At 44.1% G+C, this 20,962-nt stretch overlaps 1 protein-coding gene across 1 annotated transcript in view; it reads left to right on the top strand.

Annotated features, from left to right (window-relative positions):
* Nucleotides 1–20,962, top strand: part of Kif5c (kinesin family member 5C) — a 187,813-nt gene that overhangs the window by 158,954 nt on the left and 7,897 nt on the right. Inside the window, exons 24-25 of the mRNA XM_008825166.3 lie at nucleotides 1,059–1,275; nucleotides 2,339–2,452. Of these exons, the coding sequence (XP_008823388.1) occupies nucleotides 1,059–1,275; nucleotides 2,339–2,445 (324 nt within the window). The 3' untranslated portion in view covers nucleotides 2,446–2,452. The remainder of the gene's footprint in view (nucleotides 1–1,058; nucleotides 1,276–2,338; nucleotides 2,453–20,962) is intronic.

The raw sequence follows: 20,962 nt of genomic DNA, 5'->3' as shown, positions 1-20,962 counted from the left end.
TGCTTTGTTTTGTTTTTGGTTTTCCCTTTTTTTTTTTTTTTTTTTTTTTTGGTCTTTTTGAGACAGGGTCTCCCTGTAGCCCCGACTGTCCTGGAACTCACTATGTAGACCAGGCTGGCCTTGAACTCACGGAGATCCACCTGCCTCTGCCTCCCGAGTGCTGGGATTAAAGGCGTGCACCACCACGCCCGGCTGGATTCAGTTTTTAAGTGCCTGTTTGTATCACACTGGCTCTATTCAGTAGCATCTTTGTTTAGTATATGCAAAACCCAAGACTGAAAGTGGTTAAGTGACTTACGCCAAGTCAGCTGGCATGATGCGACACGACTGGTATGGGAGATTGCTCTTTCACCCAGGGTCAGCCTGCTACTTCTTAATTATGGATATGAGTTAGAAGAAAAAAGTGGTACCCTCCTGTGTCCTGTGAGCCCCTGGATATGTTGCAGAGCTAGCTCTCAACCCAATGCCAGTATAGAAGGTGGTCCCACAGTGAAGGAGGTCTGCAGAGAGCTTTGGACTGTGTGTTTTCACTGAGTACTTCTGAGCAGACTATAAATTACTCTCATATCTATATCCTAGAGTAATAAATTCTACACTAACTCCTATCCTCCATAATATGTACTCAAAGACAAAAGGGAGTAGAGGTGGGTGTGGTGGCTCATGCCTTTTATCCCAGTACTCCGAAGGCAGAGGCTGCTAGATCTCTGTGTGATCGAAGCCAGTCTGGTCTACATAGTGAGTTCTAGGCCAGCTGTGGCTACAGCAGGGAGTCCCTGTCTCAAAAAGACCAAAAGGGAAAAAAAGGAAGGAGGAAGTAAATCCTGCTCCAGATTGAAAGTTTCCTGTGGCTGGACATGGCTTTTGCTTTGATCCATCCCTCTCATTCCTGTCCCTGTGAATCAGGGTAAAATGGACTGTAAACCAGTCTACTAGGGGTGATGGTTCAGCTGCTGGGCAGGGCTGATTCCAGCTGCTCTTCCTTCGTGCCTTTGTCCTGGCTTTGCCAGGGAGCAGCACAGCCTCCCTGGTAACTCGCTTCCTTTGCCTCTCTGCTATAGCTGGTCCGGGACAATGCAGATTTACGCTGTGAACTCCCCAAGCTGGAGAAGCGACTACGGGCCACTGCAGAGCGTGTTAAGGCCCTGGAGAGTGCACTGAAAGAGGCCAAGGAGAATGCCATGCGGGACCGCAAGCGCTACCAGCAGGAAGTGGATCGCATCAAGGAGGCCGTTAGAGCCAAGAACATGGCCAGGAGAGCACATTCAGCCCAGATCGGTATGTGTGTGTCAAAGGTTAGGAGCTACAGTGACTCTTCCCTAGGACCTCACGTCTGAAAGGCTATGATGGAGCCTGCTGTCCTCCCAGCATGCCATGTTCATCCTGGGAAAATGTGTCTCAGGCACTATTGTCCTTCCGGAAATATTCCGACATAGAGTGTGTTTTTCAGAACTGTGTGCTGAGCCAGAGAAGCCAGCTGTGCTGTAGGCAAAGGTCTTTGAATGTAAACAGAGGTACATGCTTAGAAATATTGGAAGATACGAATATTTCTCAGCAGGCCCCTAAGGTCCTTTGTGTTCTGCACCAGGCAGGACCATAAGGGAGCCCATCTGTCAGCCTCAGGAAAAGCCTCACTGGTTTCGAAGTGATTTGGAAAGAGTCTCTTGGCAGCAGTGAGCAGTGTGCTGATGCAAGTTGATCAGTGGCCTGAAATTCACTAAGACCTGTGTGGAGTTGGGCATTTTGCTCACATAGGAATGGCTGGTGTGGATACTCAGTCATTGGTGCCAGGTTAAAGCCGTAGGAATAAAGGGGCCTTACGGATATTCTCTAGAGTGTTTTTTTAAAAAAGTTGAAACATCTCTAGTAACACATAGTGTTATTTCCCATCAGATTCGGTTTTGCAGCTCTATTGTGAATCAGCAGCTTTGCATTTCCATCATTTTTTAAATCCCTTAGATTAGTGCTTTACTAAATTTACTAGGTTTATTACGCTTTGAGAGTCTACTGAAAACTATGGACTCTCTCTAGAAAACTCAGCAGTTTCCGGGGATACACACATTCTTTTGAAATCTGGGGCGGGGCGGGGGCAGTGGATTCACTGAGAAACCAAAAGTTTCTCATTTTCACTTGTTTATTCATTTCAACTTTTCACATTGAAAAATAAGTCGATTGATATATAAGTTCTCTCTGTTCCCTAAATTATGTGGGTGTCGTGGATTTATTAATTGTACTTCTCAGAGGCTAAACCTCCAGCTTCCAGAAAGTCTGGTGGTAGGCACCTAGGTTGCTGTTTCTGTTCTTACTGAGGGTGGTTCTCTCTCCTTTATTTTGGATATAGCCAAGCCCATCCGCCCTGGACATTACCCAGCATCATCTCCAACAGCTGTCCATGCCGTCAGAGGAGGAGGCGGTGGCTCTTCAAACTCTACTCACTATCAGAAGTAAAAGCAGAGTGAGTTCCTGCAGTCTGGGGTGTTTTCTCTTTACAGCAGCCCCAGGGCCTACTTGGAGGCGGAGCCTCAGCCCAGCCTTCAGTCAGGCACACATAGTGACCTTAAAATAGAAGTTCAGCTCTACTCCAGGATAGCCCTGGCCGGTCCAGGTGAGCAGAAACCTGGGCCTAACCTCATCTCCGTCTAGAGCTTTGGAGTCTTCTGGCCACGTCACAGGGGCCAGTGCCACCCTGAGCCAGGCCTGGCCTAGATTACCTCTCAGTATGGTGATATATAGTGACTTACCAGAACTTTCTTTGGTCAGTGGGGCTTCCCGCCTCCAACGTAGTTGACATCCCAAAGATGTCAACTGTGTGTCAGCTGTTTTTACACAAACAGAAGGTGGACAGTGGGGGAGGGGGTGCTTTAGTCTTTGGAACTAAATATAAAATGCCAGGTATAGTCATGTTTATACTCGCAGTGCACTTCCACAAGTAGAATTCTAAAAAAGCGTGCTGATTATATTCAGGTGGGACTAGGCCACTTTTCTTTGAGTTAGTAGTCTATGAGCTTCACTTCCTGCAACCTACATGCCCAATGTTGCTCTGCCAACAAAAAGAAAGAAGTGATGCGCTTTAGAAAGAGAAAGGGGGAAGAGCCAAGTCTGTTCTTGGTGACAAAAATGAGAACAAGGTTCCTGGTTGGACTGGCAGGTGGGCAACAGAGGGACAGGAAACTTTGTTCAGAAAAACTCAGACTTTGAGTGTCTGGATGGGAGGAGATGATCACAAATATTCCTGGGCTCTGAACTCCCGACTAGGGAAGCTAGCTTACAAGCTTTGATGATGAAAGGCAACTCAAATGAACCCTGATTCCTCATCCAGTCCTTTCTGTATCAGGATATGAAGATGAGTGGGGGTGGGCAGAGCCCTTACTTGGGGTGCAATGACAGCAGTGCCAATGCTCAGCTGAAAACCTCAAGGAGGACACTTCACTGGCTTTACTCCACCAAGGAGCAGGTCAGGGTTTGGTCAGGTGAGTAGGAACAGGAGGCAGGCCACGGCAGCCTGCCTGGGCAACATGCTCTCTGGTATCTACTATATCTTAAATGGGGTTGCCAGTGAGCCAACTATTCATCTCCAGCCTCTGCTTCTAATCTGAAATAAAATGAAATTGATGTTACAGAATTGTTTTTGATTGAATGTTGTCAGTTACTGAGGCTGAAACCTGAAAGGGAGGCAAGGTGGTGTTGGGTAGCTTAGAATAGAGGAGTCTTGGATTTTGGTGGGACTGGAGGTGGAGCGTAGGGTGGAGTATGTGCTTAGCATGCCCAGGACCTGGGTTCAATCCCTAGCAACAACAACACACAAAAACAATAATAAAAATGCCACCTAGGTACCAGAATACTTAGTGTGCGACAGGGCCTACCTGGTCTCAGTGCTTTTGCCAAGAATGGCCAGTGTTTTTGATGTCCACCAAAATTTGATCCTACATTCCTGTAGTAACCGTGGCTCTTGTGCAACAGCAGTGTCTTTCTCACGTAAAGGAAATGTGAGGGCTGTGAATAGTTGGTAAGAGACCACAGAAACCTGATATCTTGACTTAGACTCACAGTTCACTGTGTGTGTGCCCTCCCTCCTCAAGGTCACTTCATGGTCACCAGCAAGACTTCTACTAGACTTTCAGCCTCATGAAACACTCTTTCCAAGTGTTAGTATCCCAGGAGGAAGCAGGGGAGAGGCACAGCAGCATTCCTGGATGCAATCAGCCTCCTTTAAGTCACCTCCTCACATGATCCACCAAAGTTGGTATCTGTATCCAGGAAGGATTAGAGGCACGTGGCCACACTGGAGACAGGTAGCCATAACCTAGGCTGGAGAAGGCAATCCTTTAACTGGGTGCATCAGTGTCCCAAATGGGAATTGTATTGGTCAGGTTTAGTGTTGCTGTGACCATTATACCTGCAGAAAGTACTTAATGGAAAGAAGATTAACTTTGGTTTATGGCTTCAGAAGTTTCCGTCATGAAGGGAAAGGTATGGCAGAGTAGCTCAGTTCATGGTGGCAGGAGTTAGTGGTGGAGGTTCTTCATATCATGTTGGGCCAGAAACCAGAGAAGACAATGGGAACAGGGGCCAGGTGTACCTGTACAGACCCCATCTTTTAAAGCTTACACAGTCTCCACAAATATCACTACCAACTGCGTACAAGTGTTTAAAACATAAGCTTGAGGGCACTATATCAAATTCAAACCATAACAGGAATAGTGTTTTTATGGGGACAGAGAATGTGTGTTAGGTTGGATACTTAGCATTCTGCATTTGCTGAACGCCTGCTATGCAGCAGCAGCAGCTCTGGGCCACATGCAATCTACAGGTTACTCATTTGATGAAAGCTTATTGAACTCTGAATTTGTGGCTCCCAACAAATCCCTAGTAAATATACTGGTCCAGAATTCCACAGACTGTGTAATGAACAAGCACCCTCCTCTTGGGATCCAGTAAAGGTCTACCAAACTCACTGTAGTCCTGGTTGGCCTGGAACTCACTGTGTAGTCTAGGCTTTCCTTGAACTCACAGTAGTCCTCCTTCCTGAGTGTTGGGATCACAGATGTGAGCTACCACACTGGGTTCTAAACTCAACGTTTGTATAAAGTACATACAACCAGTATTTGATCATTTGCCACCAGTGTGGCCTTGTCTTATACCAAAGATTGAAAACTCAGAACATCTCAGACAGATGTGCTGCCACACACTTGTAATCCCAGCATTGGGAGGTAGAGACTGGAGGATCAGAAGTTCAAGGTTGTCCTTACATCATCAGCTACATACTGAGTTCAGTACAAGGCTAGCCTGGGCTACAGAGAGCCTGTCTCAAAAAAAAAAAAAATCAGAACTTCTGGTGAGACTTTCAAGACCTCCAGAGAAACTGAACTATGACAATTCCTTTCTCTCCCTACTCAACAAGTTACAAGTGGTTTTTGATTATTTGACCTAAAACTGAAGCCTCTTTAATATACTTTATCCATCCAGATCCTATAGCAAATGCTTTTCTCACAATGTCACAACATAAACACGCATTAGGATGTGTGGCTGAGGGGACTGGTGTTGGACAGGGATGTGGGATTTGGGGGCATCAGCAATTCTACTTTCTTCACTACTTAACCTCCTCTTCTGTGGAATGGGGAGATCTATTACCTGTTCACTGGCACTGGTAGGAGGCTTAAATAAGTTCTGTTTCTAAGCTGTGTGGCATATAACAAGTGCTTAATACAAATGGCATTGCTGGTATAGATGAGCAGCAGAATGTGGCCTATAGTCTCATTGGTTGATAAAGCTTAACGTGTTCTCCTTAGTGGAAATGGTAAACACCAAAGTGCTTTTCTGACTCTTGCAAGCACTCAGCTCTTCTCACACCAGCCAACACCAGCAGGTGTCCTCCAGTTTTATTCTGACACTATCCGCCTGGAGGTGGTAGCATCAAACCCCACACACTAAGGTCTCTGCCCTTCAGGATACCCTCCTCTTATTCAGATGCCAACTGGGTCACTGTGACCTGTGCTTCTGGCCAACCACCTATAAATCAGGGCTCCCACAGCCCCTCCTCAGACTCAACTAACTTAGCAGAGTAGCCCACAGAATTGATGGAATCATTTCACTCATATTTATCTGATTAGTAAAAAAAAAAAAAAAAACCCAAAGGATATAGATGAAGAGTAGGTAGGAGAAATGCATTGGGCAACATGAGTGTAGATGTGGAGGCTCTGTTCCTTCTGCAGGTGCAGCCCCTGCCAGGTGATGTATTCAGCATGCATCCAGCGACCCGGCTGCCCCCACATGCAAGCCTTTCATTAAGCCTTCATGCTTAATGAAATTATTAGCCATTTGGTAAATAATTAAGCCTTCAGTTCCTCTTATATGAGGTTGAGTTTGGGAGGTGACAGTGGGGGCCATAGCTTCCTCTTCACATGGTGAGTCGTCTAGCAACAGTCCCATCCTGAGGTCATCCAGGTACCACCAGCCACCAGCCATCTCATTAACCTATAAATATCACTCATCCTTGGAGAGATTCTGAGGGCTTTAAGAGTTTAGGAACCAGGGTCCTAGATGAAATATTTTTATTATATCACAATTTCATATCCTTCACTTTATTCAGTTGTTATGAAATAGTTCTTTGTCTCTCCATAGTACATTATAACCATTGAGTAGGGACAGCCCATGACTGACTAAGCATCTGATTTGGTGTTTTGCACGGTTATAAGAGCTTTTGAAGGTAATATCTTTTATTTATTTGAAAGTTATAAGGAGAACACTGACTGTGTAAGAAAGGCCTGGGTATTCATCAGTGGAGATTAGAGAAAGGGTAGTTAACCAGTAGAACAGGAATTACAATTGGAAATGAGGAAATGTTGAATCATTTTCTAAAAAGATGTATTTAGTTTTATTTTTTGTGTATGAGTGGTATGTCTGCATGCACTCTTAAACACTGAGCTATCTCTCTAGCCCTGAAATGTTGTCATTTTTAAAATGAATTAGAAGTCTACAATTCAGTGTTTACATGAAGAAAACAAAACTCCATGAGATTGTTTTGTTGAACTTTGGGACCCTCATTCTAAAGTGCCTATCTGGCAGAAATGCCTCTCCCACTGGCTCCCCCAGCTCCCTTTTGCAGCCAGAGTAACTTGCTCTTACTTGGGTGGCATCTAGACACCTGTAGGGTCTCCTGCATTCCACAGACCAGGACTATCTATACTCACAATAAATTTCAGAGCCATTGAGGAGGCCAACATTGAAAGTAAAAGAACCCATGATCATACTGCCAGCTTTGATCTCATCAGGTTCAAATCCACAGGGGTTGCTCCAGGGCGAGGCAGGACAAGCTTTCTCATCCCCAGAGCTGTTCAGGGGGCAGGCAGTCTGGTGCAGCATGCCAGAGACCCTTGGGAGTTTCCATCTCTGGCCTTGATGCCATTTCTTCTGTAACGTCGGGCAAGGTATTTGATTTCTGCCAGCCTCAGTTTTTCCATCATCCAAATGGAATCATGCATTTGATGCACTTGGTTTAACAGTAAGAGACAGAGAAGGCCCTGTCCTTGAAATGGTATGTTCATTGAAAGACAGAGAATGAAGTGACTTCAAACAGTAGTAAGTGATCTGAAGAAAATGACAACACTGTGAAGAACTAGAGATGGGAACACTACTTAGAAGAGGGGTTGATAATTGAGTTGAGAACTGTGTAATGGAACATGCCAGCCATGCAACGACCTGCAGGAGAGTGGCACACGCATTGCCAGGTAGGAGTGGTTGAGTATGGCCTGGGAGTGACGGGAGGGTGGGCAAGACCGATACACAGTGGGCCTGGAGAGTGAAGGAATTGGGCCCAAATAAGTGAAACCTCAAATGGAGGGAAAGGCACTGTGATCTTAGTGGGGAGGAATGGGGGGGGGGCTGTGGGCATGGGGAGGACCCTGGTTCATGATTGGACAAGGCCATTTTGGGCTGGACTCTGGAGAAATGGTGGGGATGGTAAGAATAAGAGAAAGGGGCTCACCAAGGATTGCTGTAGGTGTCCCCTCTGCAGGACACTGAGTCAGGTATTGGCAGCAGAGGGCAAGCAGTGGTGAGAGATGGCGGGTGTCTAAGAGCTGGATCCAACTGTCAGAGCCTACTGATTAGGGTAAAGAGTCTCACTCTAACCTAGTCTGTCATGGAACTCACACTGTGGCAGGCTGGCCTCAAGTCCATGGTGTTCTACCTACCTCTACCTCATGAGTATTGGGCTTATAGATGTGAGCCACAATACCCAACCAGTATTGGTATCTTTTTAACTATGACAGGGAAATTTAGGTAATGAGCAGGTTTTGTGGAAAAAGTTTGGTTTTCATCAGGTATTTTTATGAGATGCCTCTGACACAGCCAAGCTCCTTATCCAAGTGGGTGTGTTGAATAGGCAGGAGGTGTTGTGTGACACTTCCTGTGAAGACTGGACACAATTGCCTGTTTACCCTAGATAAGGAACTGATGACAGATCAAAGTAATGATTACACTAAAGTTCAACCTGGTGAACCAATGAGTTTATTGGGATTACTTACAGGTATATGAGTGAGGGATTGCTTACAAGCACATGAACAACTCAAAGGCAACTGTATCACTGAAAAGCCCACCCCAACATGAGTGATGACTCATGAAAGTTGGGATCCTGGAGTCTCAGCATGACTTGTAAGCATCTCAACAGGTGATGAGTCTCCTCCTCAGCAGTCTGTATGGCTTCTATGACCTTGGTGGGGGGAGGGACTTTGTGCATCTTGTAAGTTTCAAGGACTTCCTGAGATTTGTGAGCTGCTTACTTCCTGACTCATAACTAGTTTCCTTCCAGGATGGACGTTTAAATGCAGAGGAAATTGCTATGTAACATTCTACCCCTTCTGGCTCTTACATTCTTTTCTGTCTTCTGTGATGTTCCCTAAACCTCAGATGGGTGTGATGAGGTGTGACAGGGTGTGATGGGGTGATATAGATGGGCAATGAAGACTAATCATTGAGCTACTATGACACAGCAAAGGTCAATTGTTCTCAGGAGCTTCACCACAGCTTATGAGTTTCTGTGGTGCACCATCATTTTCAAAAGGAAGTTTCCTACCATCACCAGTTGTGCCTTACAACAGTAGTGAGCTACAGAGCATAAACACAAATATTTAGATGGCACATTATATCCATTTTGCAAAACCATAGCAGTTGTTTCTCCTCCCAAGCCATAGATTTTTTTTCTCCTGGTTTATAGTACCAAATATGAACACCCTCCTGTGGAGTGGGCTTTAAACCCAGAAAGCTGGTTATACCTGAATAGTCCAAGCCACTATTACACCTGCAAGTAACAGCTTGTGTGGCATTTTGATGTGTAGCATGCAGGGTCCAGAAGGATAGTTGTCGGTAATTCTCCCTCAGCAGCCTGCACAGCACTTTCTAGCATTACAAAAGCCAGCAGCTGGACGGAGCTTCCAGTTCATTGAGGTGCCTTTATTTAAATTTGACTGCTGTCTTTATTGTTCTTCCATATGCATTTACAAATCTTTAAGGCACTTGAGTTGGCATTATGTAATAAAAGCTTTTTACAGAGAGTAAAAGTTGGGCAGGATCTCTGAAGGCCCACCATCTATTTCAAATAAGTGCCAATTGGTCTTAAATGGTTAAGAGGACTCTAGAGAAGAACCTTTAACAGGGCCCAATACAGTATGAGATCGCACTACTTTTATAAGCTCTTTCACTAAAAGAGCAGTGTCAGGTACAACAGCTTAGATGGGAGACAACACCCCTCTTGGCCCTCTATAATATAGACATTTTCCTGGATCCATCTGGCCTTCTCATCCTACGTACTGTTATTGACCACAGGGCAAATGTGCATCTCTTTACCTCTGATCATGTAAGTAGGGCCAGCTTCTGCGGCTTGGTTTAGTTTCGGTCCAAGGGCCACACTCTGGACTGTCCTACCTGTTGCTGGAGCCAAGTACTTGGTTTAGGCTGGCTGCACTGAGGACTTTTCATCAGCCTGGGTGGGGTAAACTATCACCTTAGTGCTCTGGGGGATACTGCTTATCCCTACATCAAGCTTAATCGTTTTCATTTCTATTATTTTATCATTTATGTCTTTTGTAAACTACTGCTCAGGATTTAAAGCCTCCAAAAGCTTACTACTATAGTATTTGGCTTCCATTTAGTTTTTTTTTTTAACTTTTAAAAAAACTTTATTGAGAATTTCATACATGCATATAAGGTGTTTTGATCAAATCCACGCCCACTCCCTCCCCTCCAACACCTCCCATATCTCCCCATCACTTTTTTCTGACAACTTCATGTACTCTTCCTCCCTCTCTTCCTTTCTTCCTTTCTTTTTTTTTAAACGGGGCTTTTTGCAACTCTAACATTCCTCCCTCTGAAGAAGTAACCCTAAAATTTTTTAGGGATTAGATAAGAGCTCCCAAATACTTTTGACATTTTTAGCCTTTGGAACAAAGTATGTTGCTGCTAACAGTCCCAAGGACATTTTGACTTTTAGCCAAGAAACTGGCTACTTTCCTTTGGGGTCTTTTTACCTTTACTGCCTAGCCAGTTCCTACATCCTATTCTTATCACACCATCCTCTGAAGAGATTACCCAAATTGCCAATAGGGAATTGGAACACAGTCCCCTCTGGCTTCTTTCATGCTGAACAGGGATGCAGGGTAAGGCAATTGGGGTATCCCTTCAGTTGGGTGTATTAGTCACTTTTCTGTTGCTGTGATAGAAATAGTGACCCAAGCAATTTATAGAAGGAAGAGTTTATTTGAGCTTATGATTCCAGGGCAAGGAGGCATGGTGGCTGGAGGTGGCTGGAGCAGGAGCGGCAGAAGCTAAGCTCTCACATCGTCATGCAGGCACAGGAAGCAACAAAAACAACTGGAGATCCAGCAAGGCTTAAGAATTCTCTAAGCCCACCCCCAGTGATGTGCTTCCTCCAGGATAGCCACACCTTCTAAAACCTCCCAATACAGTGCCATCATCTGGGGACAAAATGTCCAAATACTTCGAACCTATGGGGGGCATTTTCATTCAAACCATCACATTCCACCCCCTGGCCCCCATAGGCTCATGACCATATAAAATGCAAAATGCATTTAGTCCAACTTTAAAAGTCCCCATAGCCATTGTCAGTCTCAATACTATTTAAAAGTCCACAGTCCAAAGTCTCTTCTGAGACTCAGGTAAATATGTTAACTGTAAGCCTCTATAAAATCAAAAGACAAATCACATAGTCCCAACATACAGTGGAACCGAATAAACATTATAATTCCAAAAGGGAGGGATGGAAACGTAGTAAGGAAATACTGGACCGAAACAAGACCGAAAACCAGCAGGGCAAACACCAAATCCAGGAGCTCCATGTCCAACTCCTGGGACTTTACTTCCAAAGGGCTTAGATGGCTCCACCTCTCTAGCTTTGCTGCATGCAACACACATCTCTCTCTTCTGCTGGTACCAATTCCTGTATGCAGGTCTTCTTGGCAGATGCCTCACAGCTCTGGCATCACGAACTTTTTGGGGGTCTCCGTTGCCAACCAGGCTTCACCTTCACAGCTTCACGCAATGGCCTACCAGGGCCTTCTCTATGCAGGGCACCCCTGCTGCATGCTGCCTGGCCTCAGTGGCTCTCTGAAACCATGGAAGAAGAACTGATGACCCCTTCACTCTTCCATCTTTCATGCCTCTAAAGCCAGCACTGGGTGAACGACACTGCCAAGTTTGACTGTAAGTTTGGGATGGACTCCAGCCTGCTTTATCCATTTTAGAAGCTTTTCTCTTCAGTGACTCCTGCAGCATTTTCCTTTCACAAGTTGGAGGCTTAACTGGGTGTGGTCTTGCCCTGGAGGCACTCTCTCCATTGTTTAAGTTTGAATCTCTAGGCCCCTCCTTAATTGCTTTAATCTCCTTAATCACTTTAATCTCCTTATCAAACGGATCCTCTCCAGCACATGCCTGGGCTCCAACATTAATCTTCCTAGTGCTGTTTTTCAGTCCATCCTGTATAGTCTGTATTTCTTTCTTCCCCATTTGCTCTTTTTCTCTGTAAGTCTGTATAATATTCACCATTAATAGCCACACCACCGTTTCTACATTAGGCTGTCTTGAAATTTATTCTGTCAGAGAAATTAGTCCATTGCTTTTCAACTTAGCCTCAGGCAAGCTTTTAGGTCAAGGGCAGACTCAAGCCAGACTCTTTGCCAAAATATCCCAAGTGCTGCTTAAGTCCTTATTTCCCTCTGGAACTACATTGTTCTCAGTACTGCTTTCTTCCAGGTATTTACTAGACTGGCCTGTTAAGCTCTGCTTACAGCAATCAACCACTTTTCTAGCCCAAGCTTCCAAAGTCTTCCACATTTCTCCAAAACCCCATATGGTCAGGTTCTTCATAGTCAACAGCCCACTCTCTGGTACCAATTACTGTTATTAGTCATTTTTCTGTTGCTGTGATAGAAACACTGACCCCAGAAATTTATAGAAAGAAGAGCTTATTTGCACTTTTGGTTCCAGGGGAATTACAGTCCATCATGGCAGGGAGGCATGGTAGCTGAAGGTGGCTGGAGGTGGCAGGAGCAGGAGCAGCAGAAGCTAAGCTCTCACATCTTCAGGCAGGCACAGGAAGCAAGAGAGCAACTGGAGATCTGGCAAGGGTTAAGAACTCTCTAAGTCCACCCCCAGTGACGTGCTTCCTCCAGGATAGCCACACATTCTAAAACGTCCCAAAACAGCGGCATCATCTGGGGACAAAATGTCCAAATACTCGGAGCCTATGGGGGACATTTTCATTCAAACCACCACAGTGGGTCTATCTAAAAGACTCCCAAATTGCATAACTCTTATCTGTAAAAGTTCTTGACTGGTAAATAGGGGATATGAAGAAGTAAAGGCGAGAGTAGTTAGCATTACAAGTTCTAGACAGGGAACCAGAAAAAAGTCAGAACAGGGCAAATTTCAATGTTCATGTCAGAATCCATTGGAATTTCTTGATGAGCGCTTCCAAAAGCATCCCTCTATTGGGTTCCTCCCCATTAATGTTTTGTCTGCCAACGCTGGACTCAAGAGTGATGGACTCAGGATTTGTTTTTAGGCATTTTGATAGCTGTTGGAGTGGCTAGAATCAGTGTCAGTTCCCTCTCAAAGGCTTCTAGATAGGGGGAGAAAACAAATTTAGCCATCATTTTAGGGCAGTTGTCTCCGTTAGCTACAGGTGGGCACTACAGTATTGCAGATCAAGATTTGAAGTCTTGCATCTGAGCAGCACTTTCTACTTAGAAACAAAATCATCAATGAGAAATAATTGTCTAAATAACATTTTATATGAACTTAAGCCTAATGTCTAGGAAGTGTAAACCTTTGAACTCAAAGAAATACACTGATGACAGGACACAGGTGTTTTTATATGCCATTCAGGCAATACACTCATACACATAAAATAAAAATAATAAATAAAATATTTTTAAAAAAAGAAATATACTGATCACTTTAATCTTTTGTTATACTTTCCTTTTGGCTGTTTAAGACCATACAGTTGGCTCAAATAAACCAATTTATTTTCACTCTTCAGGTTGTTGGAGGATCGGTTCCTCAGGGGTCACATGGGCTTGGGAAGAACCCCCTGGCCATACACATAAAATAAAAATAATAAATAAAATATTTTTAAAAAAAGAAATATACTGATCACTTTAATCTTTTGTTATACTTTCCTTTTGGCTGTTTAAGACCATACAGTTGGCTCAAATAAACCAATTTATTTTCACTCTTCAGGTTGTTGGAGGATCGGTTCCTCAGGGGTCACATGGGCTTGGGAAGAACCCCCTGGCTCCTTTCTTTTACCAGTTCCATCTATGTGATGATGAGTCAAAGGTACTGCTCAACTGTGGATGGCTTCACTTAGAAGCATGGAGGAAATTCTTCCTCTGTGTTGACCCTCATCTTTTGTAGAGTAGACAGTGGTCCATCTGGTGGGGTCTCCATGGCCTCCATAACAGGAGGACAGGTGATTCACCACAGTTACAGGACATTTTGAGAGATGCTCCATAGTCCCCTGGAACTTAGTCGACCTTGGAGGACAAGGGGCAAAAACTATCCTTTAAGTTCCTCTGACCAGATTAGTATAGGCCTCAAAGTATGGCATCCAAGTATTAACATCCAAGAAGGTTAGTTCCACCAGTCTGGTACTTCTAATTACCATGTGCTATGTAGCTAAAGCTTGGGCAAAAACCAAACATTCTCAGAGAAACCTTGATCAGACATATATTTTGTTCCTTAAACTAGTTGACTAAACTATGACCTTAGAAATTTTAAAATTATGTGTGTATTATTTTTGTCTTGCCTTTTATATATCATAGCAAAGCTACACAGACCTTTATCTCTTGCTTAGGCTTTCTCATTTTTTCTGTCTAGTTTGGAAAAATATCTCCATTCCCATATCCTTTTAACATCTTTTACGTTCTCATTTTCTTTTTTAATAATTATAAGACATAATAACATTAAATAAATTTTTCCTGGGGATACTAAGCAATGCTTATCCCCTTGTAAGGTTCTAATGTCAAATCGATGTTCGATTAAAGTTTTCTTGGGGGAACCAATGAATTTACTGAGCTTACTTACAGAGATGAGTGAGGGGTGGCTGACGTGTATGAATGACCTGGGTGTATGTACACTGGAAAGCCTTTACCCAGCATGGGTCAAGCCTTCTTTTCATAGCCTTCCCCAGATTATATACTTTAGGCCTCCCCAAATCCAGGAGACCGTGTGTGATTAGGGCCAAATTACATACAGGAAGCTGGATACTCCAGTGAGGCTCTGCCAAATCCTTTTATAGTCCATGTTCTTTTAATAAGATGATGGTGAACAGCAGTCTCTTCTGCATGAAATAACTACCATCATCACAACTTCAGCTGTGCCTGCTTGGTAAACATCATCACAATTGGGCTTGTTGATAGTTGTGCTCCTTCATTAAAGGAGGGGCAAGCAGGGTCAGTGGATCCATTTAGTTTTTTCCCTAGGAACTCTACCACATTTGCTTTCGAGTAGCCCAAATAGACCTCTTTGTCTGTTCTGCCCATTTTTTCATCCTCTCTTGGTTTCTTTTGTATTTTATGAACCCAGTTTCCATGTTGGTCTATGCTATTCTGATTTGCCAGAGCTTCTCTTACGTCATAAAGATCATGCTCCATCATGGGACTCCACAGAGCCACTAAAGCCCCATACCATTCCTGAAGTCCTTGTTGAATCAATCTCTTTGTAAACTCTCTTGTAAACAGCTCCATCACACCCAGTGACCTGGGTATCAGACACTGTCTCTTGTGCCTAATTCTCCCAGTAACACCTGTCCTTTTTCTATCATCTTCCAGTCTGAGATATTCATGTGGACCTCAGCTGTCAATAACCACATACCCCTAATGGCTCTTATGAGCCAGTCATCGGGCACTGTTTTCCCTCATGTTGATAGCTCAGATTATGTAGCCTTTGTCTTAAGATGTGATGAGTGCTTAACTACTCACTTCTTCACTTTCACAGCTTTCAGATCAATCCTATCTGCCCAAATGTCCCACAGCTTCACAAGCTGTTTCTGCAAAGATCAGGCAGGCTACTGGGCATATACTGGAAGCAGGTCTTTTGTTCAGACTGAAGCCTGGTCCAGTAGGCTCAAGTCAAAATCTGGATCCCCAAAGGGAAGTAGCACACATCTTTTATACCTTGGGCACTGGGATACAGTGAGAAGGAAACTTACATATTGATTATCAGTACAATCTCAAAATTAGGCAAATTATTATAAATTTAGAAAGAAAACAAATGTTTGAAAAAAATCCTCTATTTGAAAATCTGAGACAAACAGAACTGAGGAAGTTTCATCAGGACACAAGGCCAGTGGTTCTAACTAGCTGTGTTAGCATTCAAACCACAAACTTGTCAGCTGAAATTTGCTGACAGAGACAGAGGAAGAAAACAAGGATTAAAACCTGTTTTTTCTTAATATTCTATCAGGCTCTACATAAAAGCCCAGCTCTTTCATTGCTTAAGTCTTTCCCAGTTCAAGCAGTTAAGGGACAGAACACTTCCTGATGACTGTGATCTTACATCAGGCCATTTTTAAGGTTTATCAGCATATTGAACTTTCCCTTTCTCTGTATAACAGTTCAGACCCGAGGGTCATCTCTTACCACCTTTACCTTGATCTCTTCTTCCTCATTAACTGGCTCTTCCCATGAGTTCCATCTTTTGAATCCCAATACTGGTTCTATAGCATACACCTGACCAGTGTTCTCTTTGCCTTTAGGTCCCGACCCCTCTATCTCATCCTCCTTCTTTTCTATATTCCTTTCCAGAACATAGAAAATGTGGAATTTCCCCAACAGATGTTCCACCCTCTCATAGATCAGTTGCATTTCTCAGCACCAGTTGTGAGGGTCATGCAACCACTCCTCCCCAACTCATCTTTGGGCTGTTCATCCCTGTTCAAGTATCATTTCTTTTGTATGACACCTCCTGGTGAGACATAACACAAATGTCTGTTCACCCCAGATAATGAATCAATGACAGACTAAAGTAATGATTATACCAAAGTCCAACTTGGGGAGGGAACCAATGTGTTTAATTAGGGTTGCTTTTGTTTGACTCAAATGAAGCTGTCACTGGAAGCCCTCCCCAGCATGGGTAACAGCTAATGAAAGGTGGAACCCTGGAGCTATGCATGGCTTTTGGGCAACTTGATAGGTTTAGGGTCTCCTCTCCTCAGCAGCCCTTCCTGCTCATATAAGCTTGGGTGTCAGTCAGGGACCTTGTGCATCTGGGAAGTTTCAGTGATTTCCTAAGACTTCTGAGTTGTCTCCTGATTCTTAAGGAGTCTCTTTTTAGAATTTAATAAGCTTCCCTCGAGGATGTAATGTTTAGGTATTGCTGTACAACAGGTAGGCCCATGACTCTGGAGCTCAGTAGAAACCAATCTGCATTAGAGACCTGGTTGTCTTAGAGAGGGTGGCCAGGGCAGAGAGGAGCGTGACAGGTGGGGACAGGTGAGTACGAGGGCAGAAAAAGGGGAAATGACACTAGTGAAGTGTCTGAGAAGGAAGATGTGAGGTTGCAGGGAAGTGGAGGGACTTGGTGGTTGGTGGAGGCCCGGTGGTGGTTAACTTTTAGACAGCCTGGAAGTTTGTGTGGACTAGAGAGACAGGGTGAGGAATTAGCCACTGTCTGACCATTGTACACATCGTGGGTCTTTTTTGGAAGGAGAGCAGAGACATGGAGGATTCGGGGTTGATATAGATGCCTTTCTCTTAAAAGAAGGATGATGTCACAGCTGATTGTCTACTGATGGTGTCCATCTAGCTAAAAGGACAGGGGTGGAAATGAAGGCGTAGGGAGAAGGTAGGTGGGGTGAGCAGAGAGGCCTGATTGCTCAATATTAGGCTTCTTTTCAAGCAAGTGAGAAGCCGAGATTATCAGCCAGGAAGGAGAGAGGGGAGGAGGACTGCAGGCTTGAGAACACAGAGGGTGTGAAATGGTCCTCTCGGGCAGTGTGGAGTGTTTGAGGCTCCACGTGGAGTGTAGACAACCAATTAAATATTTATCCAGCTCTCTAGTTCTGAGGGCCCCAGAGATAGCTCCTTTCCTTGGCAAGGGCCTTAACAAGCCAGTGGGGATTTGTTCAAATGTGTCCGCCAGATGGCGCCAGGGAGGCATTGCTGAATTCTCAGCTGTTAGTCTTTGAAAGCACTTTGGTTTTCTCTGTGTACATACATATTCCTGTATGGATATATATGGTGATATATAATTTTTCTCCTATGTCTAGACTGTTACATATTCTCAAACATGAGTAGTAAAAATACTTCTAAGAGGTTTCCAGAGTTGATTTATTTTATTATAACATCTAAATATTTATAAATTTAATATACATCCCCTCTCCTTACATATCTTACACAGCATAAAGTAAAAAAAATTTAGAAATTATATTTAAAAATAGAAAATAAAAAATACAAACCACGTGCCTTAACATAATTTTATAAAAGATGGTTTTTCACCAAAAACAAACAGCCAAGTCCAGCATGACTGGCGTGTGCTGCTACTGTGGAGGCTGGTGTGCCCTCACTCATGTGTGTCCTGGTGTGAGAAAGTTCTCGTACCTGTTTAAGCCCACAGTAGAACCATGGCATGCCTTCACATCATTTTTGCTCTGTGTTTGGAATGCATCATTTTTTTTTTTTTTTTAACTGAGTATGTAGCTCAAAGAGATAGTTAAACTCACAGCAAAAATCAGCATGAAACTGATCCTGGTTACAAGGAGTCAGCTAGGTAACCTAAAATGTGCACATTAATGCTTGAGATTTTTGTGGCAACAAAAACACAAAATTCAAAAGTTTGTTAAGGCCCAGGATGGCTCTCACTTAGTTGATGAAGACTGATATCTTGAAGGTTTCATGCCTATCAAAACTCCTATATGTTAAGCTTAGACATCATAATGTGCTTAATAATGTTTTGATAAACGTTGGTAAAATATTTGATGCCACTTTAGAAACCACTGTGGTAGACCGCAAGGGGACTCATTTAGGGCTCAAGTGGTACCTTTGAAGAAGCAACTTTGTGTTTCTATTCTGATTTCATGCTTTGAAGCATGAGGAAAGCTCCCAGGCAGTCACTTCTACAGCTGGTAGCAGGATCCCCAGGTTAGCATGGCCCCAGAGCATCCTGGGTGTCCACTATGAACTTCTGTCTCTGCGCCACATGACATTCCCTGGACTGGGGACTGTCTCTGAAGGATATCTGTTTTCCAGGTCTTACTTGTTCAGGATTGCTGTTGTAAATAGACTTGCTAATTATTAATATAAATAACACCCTTAAACTCCTGGATAATGGGGTGGAAGCATGATGAAGCTCCGCAGGGGTCACTGCTGTTCTTTCACTGCCATAGTGGTCAGCTGTGGCTGAGGGCCTGCAGCCCTGGCTCCATGCTGCTTGTGTGCCTGCTTCTTCAGGACCTTCACCCTGCCCTGCCAGGCCCTGAACACTTTCTGGTTTGAAAGTCTCATCTCAGTAAGCTGAACTCATACAGGAAGATTCCAGGTATGCAACAGAGATGGTGTGTTTCCTAGGCTCCAAATGCCCCTGCCGATTTCACCAAGTTCACCACTGCAGCTGAAGCTGTAAACTTTAGTCTACTTAGGGCACTGGCTTCTCTCTCTTTGATCAGAGCATGTTCCAACCATCTTGGAACCCCACCCTCTCCACTACTTCCCTGACTTGATGCAGACAGAATGGAGTTTCTTATCTAAGCACTTGGCTGTACAGCAGCAAGGCCCTTCCTACTAGGTCCTCAGCAGGTCCTTAGGTGTGGGCTGTGCTTCCTGAGGGCTGTCATTCACTGTGACCTTGTCTGTCTGTTTCTTTTCATTTGTGGCTTGCTGTAAAATCCTACTTATACCATTGTTGGGTTCACTGTGACCCTGTTTTGATTTTGATACCCAGTCACAACTAATGGTATGTATCCCTAAGATGCTCACACCAGCTTCTGTCCTCAAGTACAAATGGGTTCACGCAACATGGAGGGTAGACAAGGTGTGGCTCCCAGGATTAGCTCCTGAAATTGTGATTGAACCTCATTGACAGCATGGGGGTGGGAGATGGGGTCCTCCAGCTGGGAGAGTCCACCTCTAAACCTTCAGACCATTCATCTTGGTGTTTGACAATCCTAGCAGTTGATGACTGAATCACCTCAGTGGTCATTCATGTGAGTAGGACTCTGCTACAGGCAAGAGCAACGACTGTAGACTCACAGCTGGAGCTGGAGTCCGAGTCTGGCTCTAACCCTTGTGACACTTTGTCTCTGTGCCTCTGTGTGGCCAGCACCTACTTATGGGGTGCTGTTGAGGATGAAGTGTGTCAGTATGCATCTCTAGCTCAGGTTCTGTGGGTACAGACCAGGCACTTAGTGCTAGTCTCGTAACTACAGTTTTAGTGTAAAAGTGCAGGCTCCTCTGACAGCACCAATCAGCTAGTCTCGGCCACCTTTTCCAATATGCAGGCAAAGAGACAGCAATGGTGAAAAGCAGAGAGAGATTCATTCAGTGTGGCCACATTAGGAAAAGGAACAATGAAAGAGGTCAGTGACCTCAAATCTGTCTTTAGGGCATTTGACATAAGTTTTACATTTAAATACAGGACAAATTGGGGCAGGGAGCTAAAGGTATATGCATGGTTAGGCAGTTCTGGTTAAGGTGTGGTCTGGTTGGTCACTGTCTCAGTTATGGTTCTTCAGGGTGTCCAGAAGAAGTCCTGATTGCTGGGTGGGTGGGGCATAAGCTGGTTCTAGGAGATGATTACTTTTATCCCAGGATACAGCCCTTCATGGATGGTTGCCCTCATGCAGGAGTAGGGTGTATAGGGTTCTGGGGCGAGGGGGTTGTCTGTCATGTGAGGTTTTCTTCTTGAAGTTCAAAGTGACTGTAGGTTTAGGACAATGACTTAGGTGCCTTTAGCCTTGAACGGGGATGAGACAGGTTATACATTACCCTTTGAGTGGTTAACATGCCAACCCGAAGAGGTAAAGCAAAAGACCCAAAATAAAAAAGTCAGACACAAAATGGAGGCCAATTGCAGGGCTTTCCTCCTTTTAGTTGTCTTTGGGCCCAAGGGAGAAGTCAGTGGTTATTAGCAAAAGCAGCCGCCATGTGCCTGTTGTCTGTGCTGTTCACACCCTCTAGTCAGGTTTCCTCATTCTGTGTTCCAGTGAGCAGGGACTCCTGGACTAGGAACGCAGATATTCTGTGTGTAGTTCTTAAAGTTTTGTGTTTATGACACTTTGTACTCTTAAAAGGATGAGTGGCATCAAAGGGCTTCAATATTTCTGGATATATATTTGCTTCCTGAGTACTGGGAATAAAGGCATGCACCATGCCTGACCATAAATGACTTTCAAAAAAAAATTTATTAATTTGTTTTTGTGAGATTTTTTTTGGTTTTGTTTTTGTTTTGATAGGGT

This window comes from Nannospalax galili, unplaced genomic scaffold (assembly GCF_000622305.1).
Source record: "Nannospalax galili isolate Female #2095 unplaced genomic scaffold, S.galili_v1.0 scaffold87, whole genome shotgun sequence".
Lineage (NCBI taxonomy): Eukaryota > Metazoa > Chordata > Mammalia > Rodentia > Spalacidae > Nannospalax > Nannospalax galili.
This window is presented reverse-complemented; position numbering and strand designations above follow the sequence as displayed.